At 39.7% G+C, this 23,727-nt stretch overlaps 1 protein-coding gene across 1 annotated transcript in view; it reads left to right on the top strand.

The window, feature by feature from the left end:
* UPF2 (UPF2 regulator of nonsense mediated mRNA decay) overlaps nucleotides 1-23,414 on the top strand; it is a 114,297-nt gene extending 90,883 nt beyond the window's left edge. The window contains exons 16-22 of the mRNA XM_032474024.1: nucleotides 404-543; nucleotides 5,466-5,570; nucleotides 5,876-5,974; nucleotides 9,428-9,595; nucleotides 15,670-15,811; nucleotides 16,902-17,022; nucleotides 22,132-23,414. Of these exons, the coding sequence (XP_032329915.1) occupies nucleotides 404-543; nucleotides 5,466-5,570; nucleotides 5,876-5,974; nucleotides 9,428-9,595; nucleotides 15,670-15,811; nucleotides 16,902-17,022; nucleotides 22,132-22,141 (785 nt within the window). The 3' untranslated portion in view covers nucleotides 22,142-23,414. The remainder of the gene's footprint in view (nucleotides 1-403; nucleotides 544-5,465; nucleotides 5,571-5,875; nucleotides 5,975-9,427; nucleotides 9,596-15,669; nucleotides 15,812-16,901; nucleotides 17,023-22,131) is intronic.
* The last annotated feature ends 313 nt before the right edge of the window (nucleotides 23,415-23,727 follow it).

Genomic DNA, 23,727 nt, shown 5'->3' with positions numbered 1-23,727 from the left:
ATGTCTTTGAGTTTTTAGAGATTGTTGAAATAGCATTTGATAAAAGGTGTGACCAGGGCTTCGTTTTATTTATGTGGCTGAGGCTGCACATTAAGTGCTGCTACTGTTCGCCTTCGTACATCTGAGACTGAGGTAAACAATTTGAAGCTCTGAGAAAAGAAAAACTTTTTTTTTTAGTGGTTAAGAAATGTATCAGTGCTCCTTTGTTGAAATGAAGGTCTACCTATGTAGTTTTTAAAATATTTCTCAAAATAGTTTTGAATTCTGTTATTTTATTATTCTGAGAACATGGCTGTTGAGTTTTCTTACTTAATATGTACTTTAAATGACTTGGTATAATAGTCACTGGGGAAAACTTGCCTTTGTCTTTTTTTTTAATGTGTTTTTCCATTTTCTCCTCAAGGCCTAGTAAATGACAAAGACTCAAAAGACTCTATGCCAGAAGGAGAAAATCTTGAAGAGGATGAAGAAGAAGAAGAAGGAGGAGCTGAAACAGAAGAACAATCTGGAAATGAAAGTGAAGTCAATGAACCAGAAGAAGAGGTGATGACTTTTATTTATAGCAGATCGGTACTTGTGTACAAGTGCTTTGATTCTATGAGCCAAGGTTTTCTTTAATGTATAAATTAAGATCTCTCCCTTAGTTTTATTAGAGTAAATATAACTACTAGTATAGGCCTATTATAAAACCCTGATTAATTAAGAGGTTTTTTAAATAAGAAAATGCTGATCATAGGATTTTTAAAAAATTACTATTATTATTATTATTTTCCCCTTGGGTAGAAGGTAATTAGATTTTTTTTTTCTTTCTTTCTTTTAACAGAGGTACTGGGGATTGAACCCAGGACCTCATGCATGCTAAGCATACGGTCTACCACTGAGCTATACCCTCCCTACCCCCAAATTACTATTATTAAGACCTTTTTTTAGAGCAGCTTTAGATTCACTGCAAAATTGAGGGGAAGATGCAGAGATTTCCCGTATACCGCCTGTTCCTCCTCAGTCACACAGCCTGTCCCCCATTATCAGCATCCCCCACCAAAGTGATGCATTTGTTACAGTTGATGAACCTACATTGTAATTACCCAGAATCCCCTGTTTATATTACAGTTTACTCTTGGTGGTGCCATGTATGGGTTTACCTAAATGTACGATGACGTATATTTATCATTATAGTTAGGATTTCTATTTAATAAGCAATTTGAAGAAAACATTGATCTGCTGTGTATCTTAATACCACTTTAGAATTTGGATTTTTTAATTTACATGTTTTATGAAAAAATTACTGATTAGATATTAATCACTTTATTTTTCCCAAATCTAATGGCATATGAAATCTGAAAATCATGTACCGTAATCATTGATGAGCCCTTTTGTTTTTACAACTCTGCTGGGCCAAACCATGTGAAATGACTCTTCTACCATTTTGGACCTACCAGAAAGTCATTTTCACATGGTTCAACCTAATAGTTTTAATTCTTTCCCTTTTTCTTCTACACCTACTTAAAAGTTACATCTAAAATAATAGTACCTAGAATTTGCTTCATAATCTGGAAGTAGGCTGGGAAATGAGTTAGGGATATAGAAGAAACTGTAAACTGGCCCTGAGCTAATAATTGTTCAGTTGTGTAATAGGGAAGTAAGGATTCGTTATGCTGTTCTATCTACATTTATATATATATTTAAATTAGACAATTAAGAAAGTAAAAAGCAGGATGAATAAGAACAGCAATAAAATACTAACGAGTATGAAATTTAAACCATGGAATTAGCACTTTTTCACTTGTTTAAGTGTAAGCTTATAATTATGATTTTATGTGTATGGTATTTTTGTGTTCCTTGAGTGCTTAAAGCATTTAGGAAAGTGTGATTTTAATTAAGTATTGAAAAGGTTTAAATTGGTAGTCAATATTTAAATGTTTTGGGGAAATTGAATTTTAACTTTTTAAGTTTTGATTAATTTGAGTAAATAGAATGTAAATAGAGAATGTAGGTTGTTTAATGTATAAAGGAATGTTAATTACTGAAGGCATTCATAAGATAGATTCATAAAGTGGATTTTTAAAAAGCTTCATTTAGAATGAAAGGAAAATGACCCATAATTTAAGGTAATTTAAAATTTCTACAGTTAAAGTAAAAATCTTTAAATCTTTGTTTCTTTCAGCCCTGAAGTTCTGTAGCTGTTAATGAACATTTCATGTGATTTGACTACACAGCAAATAGCATTATTGTTAATTAAAAACGAAGGATCCTGGGGGAGAGGGTATAGCTCAAGTGGTAGAGTGCATGTGAGATCCTGGGTTCAATCCCCAATAGTACCTCCGTTAAAAAAACAAATTAAATATAAGTAAATAAACCTAACTACCTTCCTCCCCACCCCCCAAAAAAACTAAAAAAAACCCCACAAACAAATGATTGTGTAACAGGCAACATAAACAATAATGTATGACTTTTATAATAGGCTAGCATTTATAGACAGTAGAAATAGATGCACTTTTATGTTATTATTTTGCTACCATTTTTTCCCAGTTTTATTGATATGACTGATATAACATTGTATTAAAGGTGTACATATAATGATTTGATACATACTTTATATATATATAACTAACATAAGTTTAGTTAACATCCATCACCTCACATAGTTGCAAGTGCTTTTTTCTTGTGATGAGAACTTTTAATATCTACTGTTTTAGCAAATTTCAAAAATATAATACAGTATTGCCAGCACTGTCTCTTTCCAACCTGAGAATCCCCCTAAAGTAGACAAATAAATTGGTAAGAATTTAGAACTGGAATATGTTTTTACAAATTGACTTCTGTGTAATAGAAGGACATTATTATATTGCTTTTTAAAAAAAGAGGTTGTCATAGAAACATTCAATTATACAATTTAAATTGGCTTAATAAGTATTTTATAACAACAAAAGGAAATGAGAGTATTTCCATTTTGCATTTTTAGACTAATTTTATGGCTGTCTTTGGATTTCACTATTGCATTAATTAGATAAACAGAATCTAATAAATGACCTCAGTAAATTTGACATTAAAGAATGACTCAATTTCCTATAAATTTCTCATTTGAGTAATTGCTATGTATCGTTTTTTCCTTTAAATGCATCTTTTCCCTTTTCAAAAGTGAACTTTATAATTTTAAGATTGTTATCATCTAAAACTATTTCTTACTTTTCTAATTGCAAAGTGAATATTATACACAATACATGTGTGTTTGCTAAGTGGAAAAACAAAACGTTCAGTAGGAAGCCTCACGAGCCTTGTCTGGGCGGTTTAATTTAAAGGAATGAAGTTGGAATAGTTGACTCTTCCGCTGGAGACCACCGTTTCCCTTGACTGCTCTCCAAATACGGAGAGGAGAAAATTCTTAGAGAGAAGATGGGTTGATGATAATGTAGTAAGAGCAGGGTAGGAAGTTCTATAAATACCGCAGCTGAGAAAGAGCAGGGCTAAAGTGGAACTCTCCAGAAACATTGTGCTCTTTTATCTTGGTCCTCAGCTCTTTCAAGCTCCACTTGTGAAGTTACTCTTAGCACCTGACAACTAGAATATTTTCTCCTCAGTATCAGCTATGTAAGTTAAAGGTAGCTTTAAAGACGAAGTAAGTGTTCTTCTGCCAAAATTCTAAATTTCCACAGGATTTATACAACTTAACAGAAAATACAAGATGTATTATTGTCAAAGCAAAATAGTTATTTATTGAGCATGATCACTGTATTCATATTTCATTTCACATGTATTCATTTCTCTTAGCACCCTATGAGTTAGGTGAGGAATAAGGCACAGGTCCCAGCGAGCCAACATTTGAACTTGGACAGTTAGACTTGTGCTGTGCTCCCTTCCTGCCTTCCTTAGCTCAGACTGTGTGGTCCATTGACTTCCTTACCCCGCAGGTTATAATGACCGTGTGCTGTGAGGTTAGGACAATGAGATTCTTGTTCAGCATTTTAATTTCAAAAGTTAATCCATTTTATTTTGCCTGAGCAATATAAAAAATAAAGGGTGAGGGAGAAAGTTAATGCATTTTAGCTTAGTTTTTGAAAAGGAAGAATCTTTTAAGTGTTAAGAGAGGATTAATTTTTTCTGGGGCCAATTTAAGAGCATTTCTATTGCAAATTTAGTTTTGAATTAGTGCCTTCTTAGCACAGCAGGCAGCGCGTCAGTCTCATAAATTTGAATTATAGAGTTATGTGAAGAAAAGTTTATGCATTTGAAAAAAAGAAGTTAATGCATTTCTGTACTTTCCCCAAGTATTTCCACTTTAGGAATTCTAAAAGTTTTCACTGTCCATATAGTAAGTAGTAATACACTCTTTGGATTTTTGAAATTAATTGCTATATATAGTAAAACTATTTTATCAAATTTTAAATCATTTATTTTCTCTTAGGAATTATTTCTCGTTCACTTTGCTTGGCATATGAGAAGCATCTGGGTTTAGTGTAGTCTTTTTTTTTTTTTTAACTTATGAAACAAAGTGGGAGTGAGTCGTGTTGGAAGGATACTCAGATGGAATGCTGCTGTGTGGCTGTGGTTTTTTTGTTTTTGTTCTTAATCTCTTTGCAAATTGATTGGGGTTCTTCTTAATCTTCAGTTGGAGATTTTTCTTGTTTCCTGAGAAGCAGCTTCATAGCTTGTATTGCTATAAACTTCCCTCTTAGAACCGCTTTTGCTGCATCCCAGAGGTTTTGAATGGTTGTGTTTTCATTTTCATTTGTCCCAAAGTATTTGTTGATTTCCTTTCCCCAGTCTCTGGTTTGAAAAGGAATTTTGGCTAATAGAAGATGATGTTGGGGGATGGCCATGAGGGGATGGGGAAAGTCGTACTTGAAAGCAACCAGTAAGGGAGATCAGAATGTCTAGCTCTTCCTGACAAAGCATGTGTCCATGGGCAAGTCACTCAACTTCTCTGAGCCTTAAGTTTTTTCACATATGAAAATGAGGTCAGTAAAGCTTACCCTTCCTTCTTCAGAACTGGGTAGAGCCAACAAAATTATGTGAGAGCACCTTCCGAACTGAGGGGCTTTATATAACATAGTGCTTTATAAGATGTTGTGTCATTGCCTTCAAATGGTAATGGTGTTAAATTTGAACTATTTATCACTTTTCATTGCAGGGTTAGGTGGGTATTGAAGAACTGCTATGAGAAAACCAGTCTTGAGTTAGTTGGGGAGGGGAAAATACAAAATGTTCAGGAAAGTCATTCCTTGTGGAATTTAAGGAAGAGTTTCTGCAAAGGATCTTCGTATTATTAGGTCAGTGGAAGATAGCGAAATGGGTTTTCGGCTGCTGGTGTGTAGTAAGTGGTCCCGGCTGACTTTGCCCTACCGGTCTAGGCAGACTGCATGGAAGACTGAAACTTGAGAATAATGGACAATTATACAGAAGTTTTAACATCTTTTTAGTAACATCTTTCAAAATGTTTTAATGTTTTGAATGTTGAACAATTTCAGGAGGGTTCTGATAATGACGACGATGAAGGAGAGGAAGAAGAGGAAGAGAACACAGATTACCTCACGGATTCAAACAAGGAGAATGAAACTGATGAAGAAAATACTGTACGTATGGCTGAAAATTCGGTTTTTGAAACTGCTTCGTTTTCATAGTATTTCGATTTTAGTCACAGAAGCTTTGGTTTTTGTGATTATTGAAATAATATTTCTTTGGAGATTCATTTTCAGTATGTTTTCCTAAGTGCTTTTATTAACAAGTTCTTTGAATATTTAATAATGTTCTATATTTTGTTCACTCATTGCTTGAGTTATGTTGAACAAGTTATCAATACAGAAGGCTCTGCCATACAGAACACTATTAAAGTTAGAATTTCTGGTCTGAATTCTCGTTTCTGTTTTGTTTTAATAAGGAGGTAATGATTAAAGGAGGTGGACTTAAACATGTACCTTGCGTAGAAGATGAGGACTTCATTCAAGCTCTGGATAAAATGATGCTAGAAAATCTTCAGGTATTAAATGTTGCTCTGTTCCAAAGTACTCAGTACACAATATTGCAGCACATTTGATTCTGGTTAGAGGGTCTCTACTATCTAGGTATTTGCCTCTGTGGCAGCTTTTTCCTGATTCAGACACTTTGCAGTTGCCAGTACTTCTTGCATCCCACACCCTGATGTGCATGTTTCTTTAAACTAGAGTGAGGGGAAAATGTAGTAAGTTTAAGACTTGAAACAGAGTAATTTCACTGTATCAGCCTCCACCTTTTCTCTCTCAGGTCATAATCCTGTTTCTAAGAACCCTTACTTGCAGTTTGTTTACAAGTCAAACTACAGAAGATAAATATTTGGGGAAATTAAATTTGGTAAATTTTTAAGCTTGGTTTATAATTTGAGTAACTTGTACATAAATTCTCGAGGATGATTGGTTATGTGATGTTTAAAAAATGTTGTTTAATGGTTGCTGATACTAAGATACTAGATTTTATAAAAAGCCCCATCTTCCCAGTGATTCAATAATTACATTTTATTATAGTTAAAACTAAAATTCCACGGGCTGTGTACTTCTGCCCCGTACATAGCTGCTATTACGCCCTGTGGTGACTGGAGAAGAGTGCCTTTGCTGAAACGGCGGGCGAAAGCCCCACGGAGGGGCTCAGTGGTAAACTGCGGAAAGGGGGGAAGTGAAAACGCCAGACACAGGTTGAGCTGACTCTTGAGAAGTTTTACTAGAAAGGGAAGAGAAATGGGGTGCAGCTAGAGAAGTCATAGTGAAGACTGGAGGGTTGTTTTTAAGATAGAACCTAGGTATTATGGTGTATATGCCAGTGGAGTAATTCTTCGGAGAAGAAATACTGGATTTTACTTTCATTGATGCTACCAAGGCCAAAAGCTATGATAATGTACAGATTAGCATTACAGTTGTATTAGGCCAATTTGCATCTTCCTCCATACATGAAAATTTCTTCATACATCTAGAAAGCTCTTAATTTATGAAATAAATCTTATCATACAGGAGCACAAGTCATCAAATAAAACATGATCATTGTAATCCCTTTGAAGAGGTAATCAACCGTTTACTTCTTAAAGAACTGTTTCCTGTCAGCGGGGAGTCCAAAATAGACCTAGAACATGGCAGTTTAATCATGATGAAGTTAACATTTCAAATCAGTTGAGGGAAACTGCATTATTCAACAAATGGCCAATGAAAATAAAGCTGGATTTCTATTTTATTTCCACACCAGAATAAATTGCAAATCTATCGGAAAATCTTAGTAAGTGTGAAGACCGTTGAGCCCGGCATTAAGCCTTTACATTTCTCTTCACACAGTGCTGTCACATACTGTTGGTATCCCCATGTTGCAGTTAAAGAAGCAGGCTTGGAAAGACAAAAAGCTTGCTCAAGGTGGAAGGCTAGCGAGCGGTGCAGTCTCTTATCAACCATTTGTGGTACATTGCTTTCCAGCACAGAACGCCGTAAAAACCTTATAGAAATAACAGGCCAGGAAAAAAATACCTACAGCCTGCACAGCACAGAGTTAAATATCTGTACTGTACCACAGAGATTTTACACACTAAGGAGAAAGATGAGTGACTCAGTTTGTTGCTGTTGGACAGAGCGATCACAGCCTGCTAACATTCACTGAGAAGCAAACAGCTGGGCCTTTATCAAATCATCAGATCTTCAGATTTAAAAAATGGCAGTACCCATTGTGGTTAAGTGTGGGTAAATGTTTTGTAAATGTAAACCAGTGCAGCCTTTTTTAGAGAGAAATTTAGTAAGCCTGTCAGATGGGCGTGCCATTTGATTAAAAATGCACCCTTAATAATACTTTGTCAAGTGCATGAAGTTAAATATATCACAGAGCTGTTACATTGTAGTAGAAAAAAGCTGTCTATCAATAGAGGAGCAATTAAATAAATAAGGACACACCCTTATAATTAGCTCTGTATATTGTGAACTAGATTCCCAAGACACAGAATCAAAAAGAAGAAAAGCATGTATGTTTAGTATAGAACAGTGTGCATCGTGGCTGCTCGTATTTGTATGTGTATATTGTATATGTTTATATGTGAATATATGCAAGACAGTCTGAAAGGAGGTGACCCACTGTTAATAGTTGTTGCATCTTGGAGTCGGCAGAGGGAGGCAGCTGGAGGGATTGATATGGACACACTTAATAGTATATTTTTGTGTTAAAATAATTTTTGAAAATAATATGTTAATTTTGTAATCAGAAAGATAATTTACAAATCAAGATTTGTTTAACATGATTCTTTCAAATTTGAAGCAAAATATCTTAGTAAATCTTATGAACCTGGGAGAACTTCAGGTAAATTCTAGCAAGTTGGAACTGAGAAATCAAAAACAATAAAACCTTACACTTTTATTACCATTTTGCTTGATTTGCAAGACTCGCAAATATGGAACCTATATCAAAAAACTGTTTAAATAGTAGTAAAGCAATTTTAACACCTGCATGGCCTTTCAGCATTACCTGCTTGGCTTTGGAGAGTCATGTTCAGCCCTTGTCTCACTTGTACTTCATTCATCAGACTGGAGCATTATTTGAGGGTCCCTGACTGCGTCCTTGCTTTTGCACCTGTCTTCCCCCGCCTAAATCCCCTCCACATCCCCCGAGCTGCTCTTTTACCATCTGCTTGGAAGAAGTCAGCTGAAGTCTTTGATGTCCTCAAGTGTCCCAGCTTCACTCAGCCTTTCGTGAAATCTCAGCACCCACCCACCCTCAAACAGGCCCACGCAGCCCTCCATCCCCAGCACACATTATACATACCTCAGATGGCGCATAATTATTATTTCTCTCCCTTACTGAACAAGTTGATGACTCCTTGAGGGTAGAAACTATCTTTTAATACTATTATCTCCAAGCCTAACACACAGTAAGTCATTGGTGAAGGTTTGTTCAAATAATCAGGTTGATAGATCCAGTGTGAATGTTAAAAATAATTGATATCAACAAGCAGGAAGCTCATCTGAACATCAATAGATTCCATTCACTGTTAAATGTGAATTGAGCACCTGCTGCGTGTGAAGCACTGCTGACCGAGAACATCAGGGAGCGTGTATACGGTCATCACCCCACCAGTCAGGTGGGGGCTTCTCACAGACGAGCAGGCAGTCGTGGCCCTAGGTAATTATGAAGGGAGATGTGTGCTGTGAGTGTGAATGAAAGGGCACAGTGCGTTCGGGGAGCGGGAATGTCATAGAGCCCACAGCACTGTGTGTGTGTTCTTGGGAGAGGCTGGAGCGACAAACAGGAGCCACATCCCATTGTCCTTCCGAGGCACGTGTAAGGATCTGGAGGTGGGGACGCCTGCGGTTTCAGAAAGATTACGCTGGCTCTGATGATATCGTTCTAAAGTACAACACTGAATGGATTGTTTGCAATTTACACGTATCCACAGGTACTTGGAATATTTACATTCTTTTTCATTTCTGTCTTTAAGCAACGAAGTGGTGAATCTGTTAAAGTGCACCAACTCGATGTTGCCATTCCCCTGCATCTCAAAAGCCAGCTGAGGAAAGGGACCCCACTCAGTGGTGGGGAGGGAGAGACAGAGTCTGCAGACACGATGCCGTTTGTCATGTTAACCAGAAAAGGCAATAAGCAGCAGGTAAGAATCTGTCCGCTTAATGGATTGTTAGTTTCAAGTATAAGTAGGAACTTTGTTTTGTAAGTTCTGAGTTATCTTTTGCTTATAAGAAGGAAAGACTTAGAAGCATTTAAAGCATTCAGTGGTAGAAATAATTTTATCTGTTAGGAGTATAGAAGACACATCTTGACTTCTATCGAATGGATATTTTTTAATGGAAAGGACATTTAAAATTTAAATTCATCTGTCTTTGTTAGGATGTATAAATAAATACCTTGACTTTCAGCTGGAAGGTTTCATAAGCTCAGGGTGGGAAAGGAAAGGAGGGTGCTCGCAGATAATCTCAAGGAAATGCTCACTTGCCAAAATTTCTCTTGAAAAAAATCATTGTTTCCTGACCCCTGATCCTTCTCCATTGTCCTTAAACCACCTCTTTCTTCTTTCCCTTACCTTATAGATGGCCCTCAAAATCATTTTCCCAGTTACTAAGCTATGACTCTGATTCATACATTCACTCATCAAATATTGAGTGTCTGCTATGTGTCAAATACCGTCCTAGGTGTGAGGCTACAGTGATGAACAAGACAAAGCCCCTGCCCTCGTGAGCCAACCCCCAGCTCAGGGAGAAAGATGAACATAATGTACGTGCAGATAGCGAAATGTGCTCTAAACACAACAGAGCCCTGCTCTCGGACACAGCTCCAGGATACATCATATATTATCAGTTCTGTAAAAAAGATGCTCACACTTTAATATTTCTGAAATTAAGCTGCCTCTTAGAGTTGATGGTATCTTGGTATAATCGACAAGCCTTTTTTTCCTGTTAGTGGTATATAAAATAATGGTGCATCTTATAATGAAGAGAATGTTTAGTGTGTGAACTAGAGTGGCTACCACAGCTTGTGAACAAGCTCAATACCTGGCTCCCACATTCATCCAAGTAGTCATTTGACAGGTGCTTTTATTGTTCACTTGCTATATACCAGGCACGGTTCCACCAGCAGAACATACAGCAGTCAGCCGCACCTCTCCTCTCTTGGGAGCTAATTCTAGTATTAGGAAGCAGACGTAGGGAAATACATAATGTCAGATTGGGGACAATGCTGTGAAGGACAGTCAGGTGAGTCGGGAGGGTAGAAAGAGACTGGGGTGGGGAGGCTGTTGTGGGTGAGTGGTCAGGGGAGGCCTGGCCTCAGGAGTCCTCTGTGAGGGGAGGGATATTGTGTTCCCTCCCTGCCGGTACAACCTCAAAGAGATGATGCCTACCTTAATTTTTTACCTTTGCTTTTGCCAGGTAATTTCTTTTTACTTGAAGGATCAGAGTTGTCCAGTATGCCATTATTTTGCTATAGTGCAAGTAAAGCTTCAGCTATGAAAACTGTATACCAGTTAGAATCATGGAGTGGAGGGCTGGGGAGAAGGCTCTACGTTCTGACTCATGTTGACATAGTTAACTCTGACTTAGATCCAGAGTACTGCTGTCCTTTTCAGACACTGTCTTCGTAATTCCTTTTCAGTCAACGTGCCTTTCCTCCATCCCAGACTCCAAGGTTATCAAGTTTTTAGGACAAGACAGTTCCACTCTCTCTCACCCTCAGGCCAGTGTTGAGCCCTGGCATTTTCCCTCTCCTCCCAGTCCCTAGAAAAATTAGGTTTTGGGTTTTGTTTTTGTTTTTGTTTTTTAAGTTAAGATCCTAAACTTGGTGATGGGGTGAGAGCTTTGTAAAACTGTTCTCTTCAGAGAACCTGAAACTGTACTTGGTTATTGAGTACATTTTCAACTTATAAACATTACTTGGAATTTTGGGAAATGTTCAGTTTTAAGAACATTATTTGAAGAAAAATCACTGGTATTTTGTGGTCTGAAACAGAAAGTATATTTTGTTCTGATTTTTATTTCATTATTTGACTTTTGGGTGTTGTCCCTTCTGGTACAACGGTTTTTCTAGAAATGTGAAGTGTGTAGCTTTATAGGAACTTTTAGTTCTTAAGTGAAAGATCTCTTTGTGCACCGTATTTGTGCCCAGAAATAACCTTCTTCTGTACTCAGTAGGAAAATAAAAATTTATGCCAATGAAGTGAGTATTTGAAAAGAAAGGATAATACTGTTGATAATTTTTCTAGATTTAAGTATCATTTAAATCTAGATTTAAATGAATTTGAATAATGAAATAAAATGTTTTGATTATTAGAGCAAAAGTTTTAATGTAGTGTAACTATTAGGTAATGTTTTAAAGAGCTTTTTGATTGTTTTAAGCTAATGCACAATATATTTGTTACAATTTAATACTGGTTAACAACTCATTTTTTGGAATTAATACTTACGAAGTGGTTTGTCTCACATATCTTTTGACTGCAGTAGTTGCTACTTACCTATCATAGTAACTTGGGATTATATGTATGTATATACATACATATTTTTATCAGTTTCAGTTTGTTACAAAGTAGCTTTAAAATACAACTGAAATCACCTTTATTGCCATTATTGTGTTCTAGGAAATCTAGTATGAGTGACTTCAATCTTTTTGTCATTTAATTTGCTATAAGACAGTGCCTCTCTTTTTTGAAGTATCTTAGCAGCTTTATGATTAAGGCACCTGGTGAAGAAATTCATCAAGAATTCATCCCTTTTGCTCTCTGTATTTATTCATTACTGTCTCTTTTCTATTGTTTTTAAGTGTATAATACTTGAGAACTTTTCCTTTTGTAAAACTTGTCTCAGGGCATAAGATGTGTTTTTGTTTCTCTTTTTCCTTTATAATCATTTCCCCGCAGAAGATCTAGAACTTTCTAAAAAAAATTATTAGTCTTGTAAACGAATGAATAAAAACCTACGTTTTCCACATTTTAATCAGATCATCATGGAATTTGCTTTATAATTTTTAATCCTGTTTCATTAGTATGATCAGTACCATTGCCATTAGGCTTGCCATTACTAAACATGAAGGACATTTCAGGTGTCGTGATCAGAGGAAGGGGAGGAAGCGGCCATCCTGTTTTACTGCTGAGTGTGTTAATGTGGTGACAGACAGAGCATCTTAAAGTTGCAGCTTGTGACTTCTGGTGATGAGGAAATTATGTACCTCCACTTCTTACCTGGCTGCTTTGCTTGAGTATTTTGTAAAACAGTAGTATGTCACTCCCTCTGCATTTGCATATATTTACAGCTATTTGAAACCAGTCAGTAAAACCAGTGAGAGGAAAACCAGCCAGCTGAGCAAGAGCTTTATAACGCTGAGGCCTGTGATTCACATTAAGAAATTCAGACTTCCACTTCTTTTTTTTACCCTTAGCATCACAGATAGTCATCTTATTTGATACTAGGAACAGAGAACGACTTTAGCTGCCTTCTCAAAGCCTTAGGTATTTCTATTGAGACTGAAGATTTCAGTATTGCCCAGAACACCTACCTGTAATAAAATAATAAAGCAATTGTGATATTAATAATAACAGCTAAAATTTACTGAGTTCTTACTGTACTTCAGAGATTGTTCTTTTATATGTAATCATATCTTTAAAATTAATGTATTAATTTATATAGCCATGTCTTTGTTGATTTAAACTGACAGGTTAAATGTTACTTCGAGTATCTGTAACTTGGATATACCTGCTAGACTCCACAGTTACTCCTCTAGGGAAAGATGAGAAAATTGCTTCAAGTCCTCATTCTGAAAATTGTTCTCATAGTTGTGGTCTTTCTCTCTGGAACTTTCATCTCTGTCTCTGGTGTCATATGATTTGACCCAGCTCTGTTCCCAGGGCCTGTTGAATGGAGCTCTTCTCTGCTGCTAGTTTGGTAGCAGCTGCGTTTGGAAGCGCAGGTGCAGCAGAGTGCTTGCTGCGTGGCTGGCCCTGGAAGTGAGGGATTGCGGTACGAGTTACTGTGACGTTTCGCAGTGACTGCTGCTTGGGAAGAGTGACTTTATGGTGAAGTTTTTGTTTCACATATTAGATACATGTGTCTGAGCTGAACTTTTTCATTTAGTTATTTGTGTGTGTGTCTTCCTGAATTTTGAAAAACAGATGAAAATGTTTATTGCAGGAAGTGATGACCATTGTATTTAACTTTGTTTCACTTGTTTTTGTTAGTAGAAATAGAAACAGTTGGGGCAAGCCTCATTCCTGATACAAATTACTGCAGAGGCCTGAGGACAGGTGTACAGAGTAGTTAAGGATTTCAATTTCTGTCTGTTGGTTGTTAATCTCATTCTTCCAAAGAAGGTGATTTTTCAAAAACTGACTTTTGATTCTATTTTGCTAAATGAAATAGTTTTATTTTCACAACGTATAGGAAGTAATGAGGGAGACTGTGAGTCTGGATGTCAATAAATTATTTACATGCATTACTAGTAGGTAATATTTATGAAATACCTAATACCTGCTAGGCACTGACCTGTGTACTTTACATATTTTATCTTGTCTAATTCTCACAACAGCCCTAAAGTTAGTATTGATATCCTCATTTTACAGATGAGAAAAATAGTGTTCTTAAGTGATTTGCTGGTCATACCAGTAAATTATAGGGCTAAGGAATAAACTTAGTCTGTCTGACTACAAAAACCCATGTTCTTAACATCTTTGCAGCACTGCCTAGCAAGTATATATTTTATGAAAGAACTGATTGTGGAAAGGAAACTTGGGGAAGGGGCAGGAAAAAAAGAACATAGAATTCACGTGAAAGAAGAAAAAATTGACCATCATCAGACCACATACCCTAGAATTTAGAAATAAATAGCCCACAGCCAGCAGTTTTTAAAGGAGATGTGGTTCAGGAGGATGAGAAAGTGCTTTGTTAAAAGGCTGTGTTCAGAGACTTAAGAACAGGAAAGGGCACAGTTTGTGGAGAGAGTATGGAAAAAGCAACTATTTACTTTCCTTTTTATCAAGAAGAAAGATTTTAGCCGTGAAAGGATAAATTAACGATTGGGTAAAATTAGATAGTATTAAAAGAGATTCATCTGCTTTAAATAAGTCACAGTCCTTCAGGCATAAGCAAATTACATCCTCAAGGACTGAAAGGACCTGTGTGTAATTGCAGATCAATTGTCATTAAACTCAGAAAAGTCCTACAGAATAGGACAGCAGTCAAAAGATTCATAGTCGTCAAATTTTTTGTTTTTCAAGACCAGGGAAAAAATACATTCTGAAAACTCTATATTCCAGGAAACTTGATGTCAACTTTAAGCATAGTTCTAGATTGAGTTTTAAGACAGGTAATTTTAGTCATTAGGAAAATGAAAATTAAAACCAAAATGGATATATTAACTATATACTCACTAGAATGCCTAAAATTGAAAAGACTGACCATATCAATATCAAGTGTTGGCAAGGGTGTGAAGGAACTGGAATTCTCATATACTGCTAGTGGAATGCAAACTCCTGGAAAACAGTTCAGCAGTTTCTTAACCAATAAAACACATCAGATAGTCCCACCTTTTCCGTGCCTAGCATTTTTTCATTTAAGCAAAATGAAAACACACGTCCACACAGACAATTGTACATGATTTATGACTGTATTCGTAAACCTCAAAACTAGATGCACCCTGAATGCTACCAACAAGTGGTCGGGTAAACAGATTGTGGTGTATTCACTCAGGGGGCTCTTCTCTTTCCCAGCATCACGGCTGTCTTTAGTAAGATGAAGGTCTGTTAATCCTGAAGGTGGACTAGGTTCTGTATGGTTCAGAAGGGCAGAACTGGTTCCAGAGGGTAGAAATGAAAGGGTGCAGATTACAGCTTCTGTATAAAAGCCTTTCTGACAATTACCCATATATAATAGGGTCTACACAATGGAAAATGATCCCCTGTTGCTTAGATGTGTGCTACCAGACAGGGCAGGAAAGAGGAGCGCCTGCTTTCCGTGGAGGTTGAACTTGGCCTTCCACTTCCCATCCAGCCCTGATAGGTTTGTCTCTTGTAGAGTAACACTGTTATGTTTATGTCCTTAGACCATCTTTATTGACTTACTAGGAAAGGAAAGATGATTATTTTCCTAAACTTGTTTAAATCTACTTAACTATTTTACTTGAAATCTACTTTTTTCCCTCTTGATTTTCTCAAGCCATTTGTGACTTCTTTGTCATTTTTTTTCTCAGTTTAAGATCCTTAATGTACCCATGTCTTCCCAACTTGCTGCAAATCACTGGAACCAGCAACAGGCAGAGCAAGAAGAGAGGATGAGAATGAAAAAGCTCACGCTAGATATCAACGAAAGGCAAGAACAAGAAGATTATCAAGGTATCAGCTCGTTTCCAGGACGGAAGTGGGAAATCGTGAAGTCCCTTGGGCTTTTAGAACATAGAATGTCAAAGGTGTTGTTCTCCACCTTTTCACGTCGTGTTTGTATGTATTTAGCCTGAGAGGCTGTTTTTTACATTCCATTCTTCTCTCACTTACTTGTAAAAGAAAACTAATGGAATTTTCATCACATTTTGCTAACTCCATAATTCAGTTAGATTCCATCCTGTTAGAGCCATGTTTGCAGGTGACATAAAGACCAATTTTTAGTTGCCTCCTGTTGCCAGTCAACGGTGAACAAATTAATTCAACAAATACCATCTCGTTTTGTCTGTTTGATAATTCTAGTCTTGAAGGCCCTCTTTTCCTTCAAATTTGAGGGTATATTCAAGTTAGGATTCCAGTTTTATGCAGACATACCCAGCAGACTTGGCTTAACTGGAACTTTAAATATAGAGGTCATGGACACCTCCTAATCCAGCCCAGCCCTTCATATAGGGCTGTACTCAAAAACTGGAAGAGATTGCTATGTAAATAAATAATTGGTTTTCTATCAGTTAAGTCCCACTTCTAGAATATTCTCTTCCAGCTGACACTCAACATTCTTAATAACAAATAATGGTAGTTAACAGTCAGTGTTGTAAGTGCTTACTGTGGGTCAGACACTTGAGTAGTTTTTCAAAGCATTTAATCCTCACAATTCTGTGAGATCAGTGCCCATTATTATTTGCATTTTACACTTAGAGACACTGAACCGAAAGTCCCATGGCTAGTAGGTGGCAGAGCTGGGACTCGAGCCAGTACTGTCTGGCTGCCGTCCTGCCTGCTTCTTACACTGTTGACTGCCTCACAAGACACTTGGGTGGTGGCCGCACTGGCTGTAAGAGGGGCTTTGAGTGTTACTTTACATGACAGTCGAGAGTGTATCTCGTCTCTAGATTGCTCTTCTGGTACTTGTTCATCATTTCAATCTGTGCAATGGTTGCTTTTCCTCAGCCGGCTCCCTGAGAGACTTTCCTGGGCTCTGGCTTCTTGAGGGGAGTGCATTTACCAAGCGTAACCACCTGTTCTGTTTGGCTCCTAATTCCAGAAATGCTGCAGTCTCTTGCCCAGCGCCCGGCTCCAGCAAACACCAATCGGGAGCGGCGGCCGCGTTACCAGCATCCGAAGGGAGCGCCTAATGCAGATCTAATCTTTAAGACTGGTGGGAGGTAGGACCCTCTCTTGTTTCTCCCTTAGCCATTTTCTTCATCATGTCCGTGTGAATAACTTAGATAGTTCTGGATTATACTTAATGATAAAGGCTGAATTAGCAAACTTAGAAAATTCTTTGAGTTATAGATAGCTGAGAAAAGAAAACCTTTTAATGAAATATTTACAGTTTTGGTTTGGGGGTTTTTTTGGTTTTTGTTTTTGTTTTTTTTTTGAATCTTGATTTCAGCCACACCATTCTTGGCTGTTGCTTTCTCTGAGTGGAGTCACTTGTATTTTTAATTTTTCTCTTTTGCATTTATAGAGAGGACTAGTTTTAGATTCGTTTGAGAGAAATCAGAGGCTTTTTGTTAGGACCTCTCAAGCCACTGTTAAGTAATCGTGATGTTTACTAAAAGTCAAAACCTGTTTGCTAGTAAGACTTTCAAACATGCAGGTTGAGTTTGTTCTGGGGTATTTTGTTTGTCTGTTTTTGAGTTATAAAATGTCCTGCAGGGATTCATGCCAGTTCTTCTTAAACTTGAGTTGCCTAATGTGAAGTAATTAAAACTCTGTAAGGAATATCACATGGAAGATGTTCCCTAATAAGACCTCATTCATCTTTTTTTAAGGAATAAAGTTGTTTAAAGTTTCTCTGGGATCTGATCTAAAGACCTGTCGGTCCCGCCTTCTGTCTTGTGTCTGGGTTATAATCCGCAGTGACATGGGCTTTGCTGCTCTGCCTGCTCTCCCTCGGGGCATCCGGGTTTAGGCTGCGGCTGTACAACAGCCCTCAGATGTCCCCTTGTTGGACGGAGACAGCCACACGGGTGCAGAAAAGGGTGCCAGGGTCGCAGAAGTGGTTCAGTGTCGGGAAGAGTAGCGTTGGGGGAAATGCAGGTGTCAGAGCCTTTGTCTTTTACTCTCTAAATGTGTTTGTGTGTTCCTGGTAACATTTTTCTTAGAACTGTATGCTCAGACAACTCTAATCCAGTTGTAGTTTAAGAAATTGGTTTGTCATGACAGCTTAGGAATCTATTTTTTGTCAGGAGGAGAGTTCTGTTTTTTAACACCTGTTGAGTTTTTCAGAAATGATGTACAAACCTATCTGATTCGGGGTAAGATACTAGGTTGAGCCTCTCTGTAATACCTTTTATTATTGCTGCTAAGATGCAGACGCTGGCTCAGTTAAGAAAGGGGCCATGGACATTTTAGTTTCCTCCTTTTACATTTTCTTAGAGGAGCTTTAAATATATACCATTGTGTTCTTGGTAACGTCTGTTCTCTCTTCTTGTCTCATTATTAGAATATTTCTATCTTGACGTTTTTCCATCAGCTGCACCTGTCTTATTGCAGCCTTCCATCTCTGAACAGTATTGTCCCTAATCCCTTCTCCTATCTGTTCAGATACTGCGACTGTAGCATCTTTTACTAATTTTTCAATGTTTGGGTGACTTTACAGAATCAATAAATATGACATTTGCTGCATAAATACTATTTGCAGTAGGATTCACTCCCTGCAGCTTACATTCATCCAGCACCTTCCATGGGTTCAGTCCTACACTATGGAAAATTCAAAAGTAAAAGAGTCTTCACTCTCAAGCTTATAGTGTAGTAGGGAACCGAGTCCAGCTACTTGGAAGAGCTAGTTCTGCCCTAGTCTAAGTAGCAAGCGTTTCTTAGGCAGTAGGGAGCAGAAATACATGGAAACGTGTAAGCTTACATGTGTTGTAATAATAGATGTGTCTGTGAACACGGAGGCATGCCTTTTTTAGTTTGCTACCAGTTACTCAGTCGTCTTTCAGAATTCTTCATTAACTTTCTGTTTTGCTTACACACACACACACACACACACACACACACTCACACTCTCACACTCACACACTCTCACACTCTCACACTCACTCTGTGCCTGCCTCCCCAGCTTTTCCCCGACACTGTCCTCCCCAAGCCACCGCTGCCTCGGCGCTCTGTTCGGTGCTCTAGGACGCCGTCTTGGCAGCCCTTGGCACTTGGACCCTCCTTTTCTTCTCGGCACACTCTCTTCCCTTGACCTCTGTGGCTCTGCTGTCTTCTGGCCTCTGTCTTCCCTCTGTGACCTCCGCTTCCTGGCTCCTGACTCTGGGACGGGCTCGCCTCCACCCGGAGGGCTCGTGTCCCTCGGGCTGGTCCTGAGCGCTCCTCCCTCACCCCAAGCGCCCTCCGCCCCACGTGGGGCTCAGTTACCATCCATGCCTCCAGCCCAGGCATCACATTTTAGTTGCTGACTGCACATCCAGCTGTCTTCTGAATGACCACCTAGATGTCTTACGGGAACATCAACCTCAGTGTGTCCCCAGCTTCTCTCCTCTGTCCTCTAGGTCAGTGAACGGAGGCTCTGCCCACCCCCTTGTCCAAACTAGAAAAGACAGGTGTATTTTTGACTCTGTCCTCTCCCTCAGTCTCCACATGTGGTTAGCTCCCAAGTCCTCTGACTCTACGTAAGCGGCTGCCTCTCTCGTGCCCTGTGTGCTCCACCCCCGCCGCCGAGGTCCTGGATCCAGCTGTCGTCACCCCTTGTTTGGGTCGCTGCCCGCGTCTGCTTCTCCGTCCCCAGTTTCCGCCGCTTCCGCTTCATTCTCTGCTGCACCCACGCTGTCCTTCCTCCAGTGCAAGGCTGCCGCCGGGCCGTGTCAGCAAGCTGCTCTGCATACACCCCGCGGGGGCTCCTCTCGGCTTGTGGGGAAAAGGCCAGACCCCGCAGCCTGGGTGACACGGCCCTGCGCAAGGCGCGCCGCCTCACTGGCCTTCTCTCGCTCTCCTTTCCCCAGCTCCCACCGAGCTGGCCTTTCCGTTCTTCTCGTTAAGCTCTTTTTGCCTCCCTCTGTCTGGGACCCTGTCGTGCTCTTGCCCCGGAAACCTTGTCTTGTCTTCCGTTCTGTCTCCTCCACAGCTCTTGGTGCCTGGCACGGAGTAGGTGCCTGGTAAGTATTTGTTGAATGGACAAGGGGCTTTTAAAAATCTACGTTTAGCCATCTAATAAAAACGTCTTCTTGTGTTACACTCCCTAACTCTCTCCTTCCCCTTTGTTTTCCTGATTTTGTGAGACTCCCACCGCTTGGGCTGCCCACTGTACCTGCTCTAAATCTCTTCTTAAAATCATCACTCAAAAAAAAAAAATCATAATTTGTCCAGCACTCTTGAAAATGGCCCTCTGTGAAGTCTTACGGTTTTATGGTGTTTTCAAAGCCAGTGCTCTTAAAATGCTGGTGCGGATGAACATCGTAGAGGAACAAGCTAATGTGTAAACTTGAGTTTTTGAGCCTTTCAAGTAGCAAGAGTTCTTTGCTATGTTTTAAACTTGAGTTTTAAGTGAAGAAATGCAGTCATTTGGAAGAACGTACGTGATGGGGTGGAGTCTTTTGGTGGCTTGGCTTGGCTTTGTTTTCTTCTGTTTTTAACGCTGGGCCAGACCTGGTAGGAAGGTGTGTATTGAGAGCTGTGCTCTTCGGGCATCTGTGTGCTGAGTTCCTGCACAGAGGAGGCAGGAGGTTAAAATCTGCGTGAGGTTAAGAAACTGCTTTCAATTTTACTCCTAACTTGGCTAATGCTTTTTTTTTAAGTTACTAATGTTGACATTGTATGATGGATAAAAGGGAAGTTTATTTAGAAACTAGTTATTAAAGCATTTTAAAGTTTTTCTTACCTATGGATTTTGATCAGGCTCTCAAACATTAATTATGATGATTTTTATATTTTTCTAATCTGGACTGAAATAAGGCCGTAAGTTAAAATTTCAGCCCTTCTCCGGGCAGTAACGCTCTAACAGAGTATAGGCATTTGCTTATAACGAGTTAAAATGGCAGTAGCTCTGTCCGCAGTGCAATTATCAGATACTTCGTAGTGCGGGACAGGATTCCTTCCACTCCGCCAGTGTTGATAAAACCTGTGACCCTCGGCATTTGTGGCGAGTATTAGGACTGATATGGTTTGTGTGCTGTAAATTCATGTGGGTTATACCAGTGCTCTGCAAACTTTAAAAATATGCATTTTAACCATCCTGACTCTTAATTAAACTGCTGGTTCTGATTCGTTGCTAACAAGCTCCCAGGTGATGTCAGAGCTGCTGGAGTGTGGACCGCACTCTGAACAGCAAGAGGTTATGAGAGGCGTGTCTTACTTACCGAAGACCGCGGTGCTTTTCCTGTCGTTCACTGCATTTATCTGACGCGCTCTGTTTTAGACCACTGCTGTGTCTCGACTGCAGGAGAGAGACTTCCTCTTTCTCTCAGGGAATAGTGGTGTTACTGACCTTTTTCCATTCAGTTCAGCTCTGCCTGACATAACGGATGTATCCAGCTGAAGATACTTCTCCACATTTGCATTTTATTCTTTGAAAGTTTCTTGCTAATGCAGCTTGCCTTGTGAGAGGCAAACTGTGTTACTTTGCTGGAGCCGCTGTAAGAAAGCGTGGTGAACTGTGTGACTGAAACCACAGAGCTGTTGGTCTCACAGTTCTGGAGGCTGAACCCAAGGTCAGGGTGTCGGCAGGGTTGGTTCCTTCTGGGGGCTGTGAGGGAGCCAGGCCTCACTCCCGGCTTCTGGTAGTTTGCTGGCCGCCTTTGGCCTCCCCAGCTTCCACAGCACCGTCCAATCTCTGGCTGCATCTTCATGTGGCGTCTTCCCAGCGTGTGTGTCTGTGTCCAGATGTCCTCTTGTTATGAGGACACAGTCATAACTGGATTTGGGGCTTGTCCTTCTGTCTGGCTTCATCTTAATGAATTACATCTGCAGCGACCTGCCTCCAGATAATGTCACATTCTGAGGTACTGGGGTTAGACTTCAACGTATAAATTTGGGGGGGGGGACACAGTGCAACCGTAACACAGACCATGAACTCTCAGCACCTTAGGAAGTAGTTATAGTAGTTGTATGCTGGGCCCACCCCTTCCCGTCACGGTCAGAATTGCTCTCCTTGGTGCCCCTCTGCTCCCCGCTGTTCTCAGCCCAGCAGGCGTTGTGCGCTCCTGAGAAGCGCTGCCTTGTCCGCAGACGTCAGTGAACAGTGGCTGGTGGTGTCTGCGGGCCTTTTCTCGCCGGAGGTTGTCCTCAGTACTAGTCCTTTAACATTGCCCTGTTTGTGCCTCTAGGAGACGTTGATCCAGCAGCACGTGTCATTTCATTAGGTCCTGTATCTGATGTTGTGGATAGTGGAGTCCTCCAGCAATTGAGTGAGAGCAGTGGACACATCTCAGCATGTCGGTCTAGAGACTTGCGAACCTAAACCTGGGACAGGCTGGGGCCGTGAGGCGGGAAGAGCAGCCTCTGCCAACACCGGAACAAGCCGACGCTTCCCGACGAGGCGCGAAAGGCCTTTTGTATGGAAACCACGCGAGGGTTAATCTTCTGTTGAGAATGGCAGTCAAGAAATGAGACGGTTGACTTGACTCCTGAGCAGTTACACCGAGAGGAGCGTCAGTGAGATGACTGAGCCGGAGAAGAAACGGTTGTGATGGTAATGGTATGGGGGAAATGAACTTGAGGTTAAACTTGATTTGAGTTACAGTGTCTCTGAATTGAACATCCCATGTTGGAAAAAGATACACCTGGGGGCTCCAGGACTGCAGTAGACAAGCATAGAGCAAGCGGTAAAATCTCCTAGTGACAGCGCACGTGCAGGACAACAAAACGATGAAAGACCCAAACACAGATAATCCACCAGGAAGGCTTCTGCTTAGGGATTTGTTTCAAGAGGAGCAAGAGATGAGGGAGAAAAAGCAGTTTGTCCATCAGAGTCAGTAATACAACATTGCCTATTAGGGTGAGAGGAGAACGTGACGACTAGTGTGCAAAGAGCGTGAACCCAGGCGGCGCAGGGGCGTCTGACACCAGCCTGAGCGCAGGGGTAGGTGAGCCCATTGTAAGTATCATCGAACACAAACAGCGTGCCAGGCAGACGTCACAGAAGACGGACGAAGGACAGCCAGGGGGGTCCGGAGATTTTGTTGACCTTCATGGGTTTACAGCCTCTGTCTCTCAGCAAAGTGTGGAAACAGTAGAGCTTTTATTTTGCTTTGTTTTTGTTTTGTTTTGTTTTGTTTCTCCTCCCCCCAACCCCCCCAAATAGAAACGAGGGTTCTCAGTCTGTTTCTGGCAATCTGTTAATTTCTTAGGATAGCTGTCTTTCGTTTGCTTTCCGATAGGCATAGTAAATTTAGTTGAAGAGCACATCTGTATGCTACAAACTTGATTACATCTTTTCTAGCTATTTTACATTTTTTTCTTTTTACCATGCTTCAGTTTCTGCATGTAGAATTAAATAAGAAACAAAAGTTGTAAAGTTGTAACATTTCACATGGAAATGCTGCCCGATCTTCACCAGCTTCAGAAATCTGACCTTTGCCGATGCTGCAATAAAGTGTTGTAATTTAGATTTGGTGTGGTTGTGTTTTATTTGGTTTGGGTATTGGAGACGTATAAATGGGTAAATCGGTATCTTCCACAGTCATCTTTGTCCTTTATAAAATAATGTCAGAGACGATCTCTTTGGCATTTCACTAATAACGTTGCTCTCTTCAGCATCTGTATTTGTATTGTTTTCCTGGGTGCCTGAGTTACCTTACCTTTGGATCAGTACAAAAAGTGTACGACAGAATAAACATTTTTAGAATAGGCTTGAGGCTGGTTACAATAGGAAATAAATGTTGGCACCACACAGTGTCGCGTGAGGCGGTGTTTATGGTCTT

This window comes from Camelus ferus, chromosome 35 (genome assembly GCF_009834535.1).
Source record: "Camelus ferus isolate YT-003-E chromosome 35, BCGSAC_Cfer_1.0, whole genome shotgun sequence".
In the NCBI taxonomy this organism is placed as follows: domain Eukaryota; kingdom Metazoa; phylum Chordata; class Mammalia; order Artiodactyla; family Camelidae; genus Camelus; species Camelus ferus.
The sequence above is the reverse complement of the archived record's forward strand: the minus strand, read 5'-3'. Positions and strand labels throughout refer to the sequence as shown.